Below are 13,362 nucleotides of genomic sequence, written 5' to 3' on the forward strand. Positions count from 1 at the left end.
CTGGAAATTCAGATGTAGAAAGATGCAAAGCAGCCCAAGTCTACTGTAGTAACTTTACATGGTACAGATGACATGTCTTCCCAAGGTCCATATTGATGTTCTTGGCTACTGAAATAATTACTGGAGATACAAACAGCTGGGTCAGTCTACAGTCCCTAAATTTGCTGCTCCAGGCATTGGATATCATCGCTGAATAAGATGCAAAAGTGTACACAAATCAACTACACTGAAGACAATAATAAAGTTTCAGTCATTCCAACAGGACAAGGCTTTTCACGTAGAGTCTTCAAACAACTGTTATTCCAGTTACTTAAAATACAATTTCTGTGCATATTATGAAAGCCTTTTTAAACCAAAGGGACAGTTTGAACAGACAAGAATTGCAAATGTCCAAGCTAAAGAAAAAAAGAATGGAATAAGGAAATCCTGGCCACTCTGATCATGTTGACTACCTTGGTCATGCTGATCACAGTAGTTGTCAACATGTTTTCACCTCTTTCCATAATAGATCATGAAGCAGGAAATCAAATAATTGAGAACATTTATTCATTAACTGATGATTGAATTGGGGTAATCGCAATAGCAAGAAAAGGAGAAAAAATATCTTTGACAATAACCTTGTTGCCTAGTCTGTCACAATGAATATTCCTAAAGAGGAAAACACATTTGGAAGAAAGCAGCCTTACTTCAGAATGTTATCTAGCTACACATGTTGGTATTTGATAAATAATTCATAGAAAATAAGTTTGACAGCTGAAAGAACAAATCAGAAATGCTTTTTTTTTTGGTTTATTTTATTATTATTATTCTTCAGTCATATTGATTTTATTCAGCATTCTCTGGTCTTCAGTCAGTCAAAGGATAAAAAAACTTTCCATTTTAAACAGATATGAAACATCACACTATTTTATAGGTATTTCAAGTCTTGAGAAAAAGCCAAAATGGTACTTTGTTGCTTCTGTGACATCAAGCGCAAAAACGATTTTGCGTTAACACTTTTTACTTCCTTTGGTCAAATTGCTAAATCTAGCCCTGGTCATATAAAAAGCTAAATACTTCTTAGCTGTACCTTGTGCGTTATCCTCCCTGAGATGAAGAGTAACAGGTATTATTTTGGGGATATTTTTAAAGATGCTTGAGTGAATCAGAAACATTTTTTTCTGGATTATGCCATTTTTAATAATCATTACATTTTATTAAAGATGAAGCTGAGTAGCTCAGAATTGCCCATGAATGAAAAGTGTAGTTAAGCTGTGCACTCCATGGATTGCAGCTTCTATCAATGGAAATTTTGCTACTGACGTGTGAGACAGCAATCATAAGATTTTATTTCCTTTCCTTAATGTTTGTTCACCTGTGGAACAATTCATAAAACCATTTATACAAGGAAAGGCTCCCCTGCCTGGTTTCCAGCTCTGGCTAGGCATCTGCAGACTCCACATGCCCTCATGCTTCCTACTATTTCCCCGTCCTTGGCTTTAGTCAGCAACATCTTGCCTTCCTAGAATTTGCTCTGCCTTCTAACACCCTTGAGGGAGAACGGTGTGACAATCAGTTTGTTTTCTGGGATCTGAAAGGTGGTTTCACGGAAGAGAGGAGACAAAACCACAAAGAAATCTGCAACAAACCCAGAATTTTAATGGTGAACTTCTGAGATCAGGTAGACTTTTGTGGAAATGCTGTGTGGAGGGATGGGTATGTTTGGAAGATTTGGCACAAAGCAGAATAAAGTAATTATTGTATTCCCTCTGTGCATTGCACAGAAATTGTGTCATTTCATGCATCATTCACAGCTCTCATTACTGATACCGCAACATCTAAATTACTCTGAGCATCAACAAAACAAATACCACTTTGGCTTGCTGAAGACTTGAAAACTTGGAAGTGGATGTTATCTTTTTCATTTTTTTGCTATAATACTACACACAGCTTCCAGACTCTTAGCTTGATCTTGAAAAGTGTAAAATAATGAGTATTCTTGCCTGAATGTCCTATTTCTCTTCCAGAAATGTTGCTATTTTGTGCTGGAAGCAAGGATTACTTTTCGTATTTAGAATTTAGTGTGCTTGTTTAATGGGAGAGGCAAGCAGACTGCAAAAATGAATAGATTTCACTGCAGTTCATTCGTCACTGCCCTCCAGCTGTTGTTCTCACAGCAATGGTTTCCTACAGTTCAGCAATGTGAGGACAATTGAAATTATTTTGGATCTGGGGAGAAATAAAATGGCATTGCATGGCAGAGGAAGATACTGGGAGTCAGCACATAATATTTATTTTCAGTAAAACAAAGCCTCTTGATTCAGACTGTGTGTTTTCCTGAGATGCCTCATGTAGTGCCTGGAAAGGAGCAGGTCAAGAGCAGGTCATCTGGCAGTTGTCCAGTGAGGACAGCTTAAACTTCCCAAGATAAGCTATGATTGCTAGATATGGAGTCAACTTTGAAGGGCACATTGAAGTGGCGGTGGCAGCTTCTGGATGGAAAGACCTGGCTGTGTCCATCTAATGTAATCTTCTTCCCTGCAGACTCAGCAGTGTTCCATCGTGGGTGAAGTCCTGGATCGGATGGGATCATTTCGCAATCTACAGGTGGGACTGCTGTTCAGTAGCTCAGTGACTCTGGACTGAATCACAGTGTCTTCCTAGAGGTAATAATCAAATGAGATATTTTAGAGAAATCTCCTTATAGATCTTTTGAGTGAGTTTAACACAAGGATGTAGGTCTGGATCATCTTACTCTGTGTACCATTTTCAGTTTTTTCACTGCCAATATTTGTGCACTTCATGGGTTTGCTTTGAAGCTTTTCACAGTGTGAAAGGTAGAAGGTTGGAGTCTCTGTACTGCCAAAGGATGGACTCGGGTAGCATTTAGTTGAATGAATCCTTTCCAATATCTGACCAAAAGTATCCATTAAATAATACAAAATATTTTTCTAGTATAGTCTCCCTTTTGTTCTGACAAGCAGGTGTAAAATATAAACTTTGTGCTTGATACTTGTTAGAACAAGCATTTTTGTCCACCATGCCAGTCAATACTGACTCTATGGGTCACAAGTTAAATCTTCTGATGATTGGACACTGCTTGTTCCTGTACTGACACCACCAGGATAGGTGATCCATCCGAGTATTTACATCTGCACTAGTTAATTTAATACTTGGTCCTTCTGTTGCAACTTCTATATGTTTGATGTTTTTGCAGTTTGATGGGTTTTACTGTCCCATTTCCGAATACTGGGTTAAACCAGCACCTTGGGCTTTTTCTGAAAAACAGTTCAAGAGCATTTAGGATAACAGGTGTCTTAAATGAGGTGCTCTAAACATACTCTTAAGTTTACAGAGGTCTGCCCACATCCAATCAGAAACACAAAATTTTAAAAAAAACCAACTAAACAGACATCTCACCGAAAAAGGTATTGATCATACCTTTTTTTTTTTTTTTATAGAGTGGATGGCTCGGAAAGTTTATGTTATTAGCAATGCATGGGCAGCTAGTTGTTTAATTTTCATAACTTACCTGTTTTGGAGTTACTTCCTTCCTATTTGTTTCTATTATTTGGACAGAATCAGCGACAGGGAAAGAAGAATGAAAAATGGCTGAGTTCTTACTACCTGGTGCCAACAACTTCCGTAAGTTCACTTACGAGTCCTTGGCTGCTATCGAAAAGAGAATTGCTGCCAAGAAGAATTGTCAAAGAAACGCTATAGAACTGAAACCTGAGGAGAAACCACGTCCTCAACTTGACCTAAAAGCTTTCCAGAAGTTACCAGCTCTCTATGGAAATCCTCCTCCAGAGCTCATTGGGGAACCACTGGAGGATGTTGACCCATACTACAAGGATCGTAAGGTTAGAGCCAACAAAGATATTTGGATTTTAATTTGTTTTATTTTGTTGCTAAAAGAAGTTTATGTGAATCATCTATCAAACAGTTTTGCTTACATCCCTTTGGAAAAACTAACATACCTTTCTATGTTATAAAAATGCAGTTGGCACAGCTGAATTACATGCTGTAATCTTCTTTAAAAAAGCTTAATTTTAAATTATAGGAATTATATGGACTTGATTAACATTTGAATCAGAATGGAAGGCTTAAAACCTACTTATTCAAGCTCTGTATTCTAGTCATGAAGCATTGAAGAATATGATTTTCAATAAAGAACAGAGAAATGGGACCTAATCCATTGGAAATTAAGTTTATTACTTGAGAAATGGTTAATACTTTGAACTAATTTCTACAGTCTTAGAGCTAGAGGATCACTATCAACTCAACAATAGTAAATAATGATGGACACTGTAATTCTTCCTTTCACCTCTGTGTACCTTGACTCAATGAGAGGTCCAATTTATTTTAAGAGAATAGTCATAAGCAAGATTAATTCTGTTCACAACTCTTTGCAAGTTTTATGTTTTAGAAAGAAAGTTCATGCTGAGGTTTATTTTTGCAGCTTAACAGTTAATGAATATTAACTCTTTCATCAGTTTATAATGAAGGGACAAAGAGTCTTCTCATTTCAACGAACAGACTGAAGTTAGCATCAAGCTCCTGCTCATCAGGATGCAGGATACAACAGGATATAGTACAAAAATATGTTCTCCGCTCACTTTCCTGAAAGCTTTACTTCATGTTTCTTTATTTCTTTAAAGATTTTCATAGTGCTAAACAAACAGAAGACAATCTTCAGATTCACTGCTACACGTGCCTTATGGATCCTGAGTCCTTTCCATCCAATCCGAAGAACAGCAATTAAAATTTTGGTACATTCATATCCTTTTGTTGGCTTCATTTGCTCTCTTTCGTTATAAAAAATACATAATCCTGTGTTTGTATATTTTAGAGCATTGAATGAATCAAGTCTTTTCTTCACTCCAGATTACTTCTGACTATGAATTACCTTAGAAATTATTATTATCTTAAGCTTTTGTACTACACAGAAATAAATAGTTTTGTGAGGACTGGGGGTATTGAAGTCTGGTTTTCTACAGATTTTTGTTTTGAGAATGATCTCTGATGTTGATTACCTGATGCCTCATAAACAAGTATCTCATGCTGAAGCCTTTCTCAGTGAGAAGACTGATAAGATCTTCATCCTATTCTGTTTACCCAAACCATAGGAATGAAATTCAACCCATGTGCCAAAGCCTATCAACCATTGGCCAATTTTAAGAAAAAAAAAGAGAAAAAGCTGAGATAGGCAGGCACAGATATGAAAACAAATAGAAAGAAAAATTATGCAAACTTCATTTTGTTAGGAAATCATATTAAAAATATACACCTTTGATATATGAAAGTGAAAATTTTCAGGGATGCTGTTACCAGGAATGCCTTTGGGATGTAAAATTGATATATAGAACTCACCTCATACATCAAATTTAGGGGATGGGGATCACTAGTGTTTTGCTCCAGTTTGGCACTGAGTAATGAGACCAGAGCAATAATGCTGTGGCTTGGGGTTGAATCAGGCCCAGATTAGAGTCTGCGGTGTCCCTGCATCGATTTTAGGTCTCCAGCCTTCGCCTGCCCGTGTGGTGCTGAGTCAGCTGCAATGGGTCAGAAGTTGTCATTGTAGCAGGGTGCAGATATCTCTGGAGGAGTGATGCCTCTCATCTGAGGCTTTCCTCGGGCAGCAAGTTGGCTGATATTGGCATTTCAACACCAGTGTCCAGCTCTGAGTTTCTGACAGTTTGACCATGCCCAGAGCTAAAGCCGGGACATTTTTTTTTGTGCAGACAGAGAGGATGGATGATGGAAAGGTTAGATGTCTTTCCCTTGCACATTTACCTCCTGGATTGCCAAATTGTGTTGAATGACACGAAGCACAAGATTCAGCTCCAGAGCTAAGTGCTTAAACTGAGGTGTCTACACGTGAGCTAGATGCCCAAGTTCCCATTCATACCCCTGCAACTGCGCAGCCCCAAAGGTGAGCTAAACAAGGGCATCTAGTGTCCTTTGAGACATCTGCAAATATCCTGGCAGACTTCACAATATCCCTTCAGAAGAGTGCAGCTCTGCCAACTTAGAGTAAGGTTTGGGCTTTACCTGTTTGACCTTGGGCAAGTTTTTCACCTTTATGCTGTAAAATGAAACTAAAAATGCATCCATCCTCCCACACTTTGAGTGATTCAGGATCCTTTTACCAAGTTTGCAATGCTTAGAGCAGCAGATCTCTAGCCCGTACAGAAGTCTAGATGGCATGAATAGCAGAGGTAATGTGTTGTCATCTAACATGGTTAAAAATCAGAAAATACATGTGCATGCTCTTCTTACATGTGCTTTAAACTCAAAATCACATATTATGTTTATAGCTGACAGAATATCTACTTACATTTCTGAGTCAATGTCATATACTTTGCCTTCACTCCCGTGACTTACATTATTCACTTGGTTCATCATGTGCACTATTATAACTAATTGTGTGTTCATGGCTCTGAGTGAGTCCTCTAAGTCTTCTCCATCTCCTTCATGGAACAAGTATGTTGAGTAAGTATCTGTGGGTATGTGTGTTTTAAAATTCTGTAGTTATACTGAATTATTGATACTTGTCTTGCAGCCTTCACTCAAGGTAGAATCATGGAATGGTTTGGGTTGGGAGGGATCTCTAAAGAGGTCCACGTCTTTCCTGTGCTGAGGGCTCCAGAGCTGGACACTGTACTCCAGGTGGGGTCTCACCAGAGCAGAGAAGAGGGGCAGAATCACCTCCTTTGACCTGCTGAAGTTACTCAGTAATTTTTTTCTCATTATCCAGATACATTTCCCATTGTTGCTGATGCTGATGAAGCACATCGAGAGCTGATATCTTCTTATGTTCTTTTTAATAATGTTGAAACATTGAGTATTTGCTCTAATAAAATGTTCTGTCAGAAGCTCCTAGCCTGCAGGATGCTGTTAGAAAGTGAAGCTCTTATCTTCAGCCCTGCCAACACTTACAACATTAAATCTCAATAAATCCGTGCCTTTGCAGTCACGCTTAAGCTGGATAATCCCATGTTTTTACTTCTTTTAAGAATATATCAGCTCTCACTTTTTTAGTTTGGCATAAAAATGTCACAATAGGAACCCTGATAATTCTAACAGCTAATGCAAAGGAAAAGATTCCAAAATACTTAGTTTTAAAAATAGCTCAACAATTTTAATTGTTTCTGACTTTCTCATGATACATGACACTGAGAACAGCAAATCCTTATGCAAACAGGAGCAAGACTCTGCATATTTAATATTATATTAGTATATTCAGTATTAATATGCATATCTCCAGAAGATGCTGAGATACTTCTCTACCTACGAGAACATTAAATGTTAGATGAGTTGTATCTGCTGTTGGCATCGAAAGTACTGTTCAAGTTCATTTCAATAATAATTTCAGAATACTTCTTTCCAAATGAAAAGGGAAGCACTACATCCATGTCATTTTTTAGTGCATTTGCTGACTACCACATGAATGCCTTTTGAATTCTGCAGGGAGATCATTGCCTTGTTGAAATGATAAGTGCACTCAGTAAGTCCAGAAGAGCTTTTACTGATAATTTTCCATTAATATGAATAATTGCCATCTTCAATTGAAAATCCTGTCCTCTTCTATTTCTCTGTTTTAAACATTCTGCACAGAAATGAATGCTGTATTCCCAAAGCAAATAATACACAGCATGTCACATATTCACTTGGCCACTTGAAATCAGAGGGAGATACAAATTTCAATCTTTATTTTAGTGAGTGGCTAGGAGTTTTGTGTTTCTCAAATTACGGGGACTCACATGAAAGAGTTTGGAAAAAATTGTTGAGTGCAAAAATTGATGTCACAGGCATGCACGTTAATAGCCATGTCCAGATAGCAGTCAACTACTGTCTCAAACTACATGAGAGTCAAATACTGATAGAAGACACTGGTATCAACAGCAGTCTTTCCGTTACTTCTCTGCAGCATTGGATTGGTTTGTGGGCCTAGGCGGTCTGACTGTGTGTCTTCCATTAATTGTTAGTGTTGCTGTTTTCCTTTGGCACTTTTCTCCCTTAGATATACTTTCACTGGCATTTACACTTTTGAATCGCTGATAAAAATATTGGCAAGAGGATTCTGTTTAAATGAGTTCACTTTCCTTCGAGATCCCTGGAACTGGTTGGATTTCAGTGTCATCACTATGGCGTAAGTGGGAATATATAAAATATAGATGACCTATAAAATATGGATTACATGGTGCTCTCGTGGTGCGAAGGGTTGCCTGCAGTACAAAAAGCCCTGTGGGTCCCAACTGTATCTGAAACTGTCTGGGACATTGACTCTTCCCCGTGTTTTATCGCTCACTGTATGATGGCAATGTGTTAGTCTGTCAAGAAGGAAACAGTTGTGCAGAGGAAGATGTACTCTGCAGCGAGTGAACATGAACGGATGGATTTTGACCAGTGAAATGTAATAGCTGGGCTGTCAAATACAGACCTACTGGTCCTGTGAATGAAATTATAACTTTGAAAATAGGCTGGTGTGTACAGACACCAGGACAGTGGATTACACTTGGGTTCTCTGTCTCCAAAAGTCATGGTTCAAGCTTCAGTAAGCAGTAATTAGAAAGATTTTATACTGGTTAGATGCAGCCGCAGAATAGAGACAGGTAGAATCAAACCAGTTCAGCCAGTGTTTCAGCCTGAAAAGAATAATTTTGAGTATTATCTTTGTTTCTATTTTAAATACGTAATATTTTAAGATGCTGATACAAAAGCAGCTGTGCACAAACCAAGAGCTACTGCGTAAGGAAACTCTATAATCAAGAGTTTAATAATCTATTTTGTAAGTCTTCAGGCAAATCCTTGATATGCAATTTATTCATACTTAAAATATACTCAGAAGAATCAACAGTTAAGAATCACCACTGTAAAATAATTGCTCTGTTTACTCCATTCGACCACCTGACGTCACATCCTGGCTTTACAGGTACGTGGGAGCATTTAGTTCCTTGGGGAGCGTGTCAGTCCTTCGGACTTTTAGGGTTCTGCGAGCTTTAAAAACCATTTCAGTAGTCCCAGGTAAGAAACTTTTTTTGCTGAATATTTTCTACTACTTACAACAGATTCTTTATTCCAATCAAAATATTGGCTTTTGCTTTTTCTTTTTTTTTTTTTCTTTTTTTTTTTTTTTCTCTGCATTTTTCATTGATTGCAGACACAGCAGAATTTATGGACACAAATAGTTTCTCAGTCCACCTGGTCCAACCAGAATAAATCAAGTGTTAGAAACAATCTTGTATGTAATTTATTTTAATTATACTTAAATTATGCTTTAATTAATTACTTTAATTATACTTTTAAAGATTTTGCTAACACTTTATTGTGTCAATTTTACAGAATGTTCTTCCAGCTGTTCTATGTGTTATAGTTCGACAGAAACACCTCTGGTGACTGAACGGACTTTATTATTAACAGTCTTACATCATCCCTGGGAATTTCTTTTTTCATTTTTCCCTTAGTTATAAAGTCACTGAATTTTTTCTCATAACTAAATACGGATTAAGAACCAGGTTGCCCCTGTCTTGTCTTTCTGGTCTTTTTGATCACATTCATAATTGTTTCCAGTGTTTCCAGATTCTTCACAGATTGTCAGTGTTGGAAATTTCCTTTGAATTATGCATGTTACTCTTTCCAGATAAGAAAAACTAGACTATCTCTGGTTCCTCATCCTTGTCTAAATATTTTACAGGGATTAAAGGAACATATGGAAATTATAGAGTCTATCAAATGAAGAAAAAATAATATTGTTTTCATATAAATTACTCTCTCATCCAAACCATACTTGCATTGCAAACATTTGTCACATATTATCCAGTAATTTTTGTACTTTTATTGCTATACATTGTTTTATCTCAGTTAAAATCTCATTTTTTTCATCCTATTTTCCCATGTATGTGTCTTCCTAGGACTCAAGATCATTGTAGGGGCACTTATCCAGTCTGTTAAGAAACTTGCCAATGTGATGATCCTGACCGTTTTCTGCTTGAGCGTCTTTGCCCTCATTGGCCTCCAGCTTTTCAAGGGCAATCTGAGACAAAAGTGTATCCGGAACTCTACAGAGATCCTTAACAAAACATGGGAATCCTATGAAATGTTTGTTAATGATACAGGTAATTTTTCTCCTTAATTCTTTTTTAGGTGATCGTATAGACACCTATGCATGCATGTATAGCCACTGCTGTAAATGATATTGATGGCTTGATGATTGATATTTTGATAAGTAACTATGACATAGTGGCCTTCAGATTGCCAGAGCAGCTTGCAGGTATCCAGGAATGCACCGCTTCCCTTCGTTATAAGAAACAGCACTCCCAAATTTTCCAGTAACATCAAGCTTTCTTTCCCAGAACACTAAGACAGTAACTGAAACACTCATTAGCTCATTCTCTGCCGTAATTCCCCACAGTTCACTTTTTACTACACGCTGAAGAGTTTGTACATCTTCATTTGGCTGCCCAGTGAGGTACTCTTCATCTTGAAGGAGAGGAACTCTTTTAAAAGTCAAAGTTACTTTCCTCTTTGCATCATATTTATCTTATATATGTGATATATATTTTGTATAAGATATATATCATATACATCCTTCATGTATACATCTTGACCCAGCGGTTGGAAGCATAGAGCACTCTCAGAGGAACAGCAACCATAAGATGCACTTCAGAAAGGAAAAGACTCAATATATATGAAAAAAATACACTGAAAGTAAACAATATCTATGCCAGAAATATGAAGAAAACTTCATCACTGAAGAAATTCTCCACCAGCAAGCTCAGACATAGCAGTAGTTATATAAGGTGAAAAACATTCTCCCAGAGGAAATGTTGAAATACATTAAAAAGCCACACAGGGATGCTGTTTGTATACACTCCGTGTGGGAGATTTGTTCAGACAGGATTTCTTTAATAACTTCATAGTCCAGGGGAAGAAAGTTTTTATAGAAAATATTTTTGAGGAAAAAACTTTTTGCAAGAAACTCTTATACCTACCAAAAAACACACATAAGAACAAAGTAATTTACATAAACAAAAATACTAATTTTCTCTGCTGAAGAAACAGGTAACAAGAACATCTTTTTTTTTATTGTTGGGTTTTGTGAATTTTATTTTATTTGTTTTGTTTTGTTTTGTTTGTTAGGTTTTTTTTTTCTAATGCAAAATAGTGGAGCTGTATAAAGGCAGTGGCCTGGAAAAAGTAGGGCTTAAAAAATTAAAAATCTGTGTTGCTTCACAAGCTTTGTCTTGTTCACGTCCTATGCCACAATATTGTGTGCAGGATAATTTGCAGTCATGTGTATGGGAACAGGAGGGCCTATACAGGTTTAATGAAAGATGGATGACTTTCCTCCAGGATTTATGACTCACTGTAAGCACTGTAAGCCCAGTTTTCTATTAAATGAATATTTGTATATTTTTAACAGGCTGCTTTAGCCCTGACTTAGTGTGATATTCCCATCTCCAGCATGGAGAACTACATGTTGTAACGATTCTCTGAAGCTCAGTTACTGAATCTTCTTAAAAAAAAACCCCTTTTTTTGTCAGTTTTCAGGAGCAGAGCTGTAGAAAATTTGGGTGGAAAGTAGCTAGATAGTGACTCCTTCCTTTATGAAGTCTTTACCTGGTACGGTACAGCTGATACTGAGGATTCCTGCTGGCTCTGAATCATGCTGGCTTACCTGATGAGCACAGCTGAGGTTTGAGAAGCACCAGGAAGACACGAGACATCCCTTGCATCTGGGATAATAAACCCACATCTTAATGGGTCTAATTAGCTATTAGTGCTAAATCTATTACTTTCAGTCTGCTGCTGGCTCAGGCATGAGAGTAACTAAATGAGAGAAACAGGGGAAGAGGTCAAAAAGGGCACAGCTCCAGCATCCTAATGGAGAAATCTGTATTTCTCAATGAAGCAGAGTGAGGATCCGCTGTTTGGCTCAGCAGGGTAGCGACGTGGCTTGGTGTATATCCACACAGCCAAATACTCTTTCTTCATTCTCAAAACAGGGCTTTGTTTTTGTTGCTCACTGGGAACAGAACTGGTCTATGCAATCCCAAATAATGTCCGAATGGTTTCCTGGGGGCCAAAACTGTGCCAGAGTTTGGGCTAATGGTTACCAAACCAGAGACTGTGCTTGAGCCTGTGCCCTCCAGTTCTTGATTGCCTTTAAGAAGATGTGGCCAAAGTGATTAAAAATAAAAATAAAAATAAAATTATTTTTTAAAAATTCTAGTTTAAGGATGGAAATTTGTGCATACATACATGCATGTTTATAAATGATGACAGGGCATCTTGCAATCTGGTGCAGCCACTGTGAGTGTGGGCAACCTGTCTCTCTTACTTTAGCGCTTATTTAGTATTTGCTACGCAGCAATTTGTACGTGTGTGCACAGACATTTACGGGTCACTGATTACTTGTCACTACTTATATTAAAGAATAGAGGATTCAGGCTAGAAAGTGCTTTGTTTTTAATTTTTTTCCCTCTTTTTTATAGCATACTTTGCTAAGAAAGAGGGCACCTCAGATATTTTGCTATGTGGGCCTAGTGCTGGGTAAGTGCACTTATAAATATTTCTTCTTTGGAAGTTTTCTCTGCCTCAGTGCTTCTGTGTTTGCTCAGTTGTAAGAGATGAAAGCAGAAATTTTGGGCTCTCCTGGAGCTACCCCTTTGCAACGAGGGGCAGGGGGTGAGGATTGGTGATAATGGGGGAGTCCTGGGTTGGTGGTCTGCTCCAGCCCATCTTCTTCCTTTGTTGCTGGGTTATGGGAGCTGCTCTTTCCATCCCATTTTTCTAGCCAATACTCCCTGGAGTAGAAAATTGGTTTGCAATCTAACACAATGCAGAGCTGAATAATAACCAGAACTCTCACATAAGCTGAAGTTTTCCTTGAAATCTGCACGGTTAAAAGAACTTCACTTTTTACTATTACTTCTAGGATCTGTCCTCCGGATTATATATGCCTGAAACGTGGGCCAAATCCTGATTATGGTTTCACTAGTTTTGATACGTTTGGCTGGGCTTTTCTTTCCTTATTCCGCCTGATGACTCAGGACTACTGGGAGCGTCTGTACCAGCAGGTACCAATTTTGTCCACAATTCAGCACTGGTCTTCCAGGGAGAGCAATAGCCAAAGCAGAAAATTACATGTAGAGAGGATAGGAAACCTTAAATAAAAGCAGCAGCTGGGTGTCGTCAAGCCCACATCTTCCTTTTTCTCATCCCACAACCTATGACTCCTAGAAAAGGGATGCTGAAGTGCGGCCTAGCAGTAGCCCTATTACCTTGCTGGTTTAGAGACTTAAAAAAAAAAAAAAAAAGTACTAAGAGTCCTGTATTGTCCTTCGAACAATGCGTCCTCAGTCATCCTTATGGGGT

The 13,362-nt window shown here is 37.9% G+C and overlaps 1 protein-coding gene across 1 annotated transcript in view; it reads left to right on the top strand.

Moving 5' to 3' along the window:
• Positions 1 to 3,587: 3,587 nt before the first annotated feature.
• The window catches only part of LOC104478424 (sodium channel protein type 5 subunit alpha), a 31,876-nt gene continuing 22,101 nt past the window's right edge, over positions 3,588 to 13,362 (top strand). Inside the window, exons 1-8 of the mRNA XM_086743073.1 lie at positions 3,588 to 3,842; positions 4,641 to 4,771; positions 6,379 to 6,474; positions 8,006 to 8,134; positions 8,918 to 9,009; positions 9,897 to 10,100; positions 12,480 to 12,537; positions 12,923 to 13,064. Of these exons, the coding sequence (XP_086599199.1) occupies positions 3,588 to 3,842; positions 4,641 to 4,771; positions 6,379 to 6,474; positions 8,006 to 8,134; positions 8,918 to 9,009; positions 9,897 to 10,100; positions 12,480 to 12,537; positions 12,923 to 13,064 (1,107 nt within the window). The remainder of the gene's footprint in view (positions 3,843 to 4,640; positions 4,772 to 6,378; positions 6,475 to 8,005; positions 8,135 to 8,917; positions 9,010 to 9,896; positions 10,101 to 12,479; positions 12,538 to 12,922; positions 13,065 to 13,362) is intronic.

This window comes from Chlamydotis macqueenii, chromosome 2, assembly GCF_036417535.1.
Source record: "Chlamydotis macqueenii isolate bChlMac1 chromosome 2, bChlMac1.mat, whole genome shotgun sequence".
Taxonomy (NCBI): Eukaryota; Metazoa; Chordata; class Aves; order Otidiformes; family Otididae; genus Chlamydotis; species Chlamydotis macqueenii.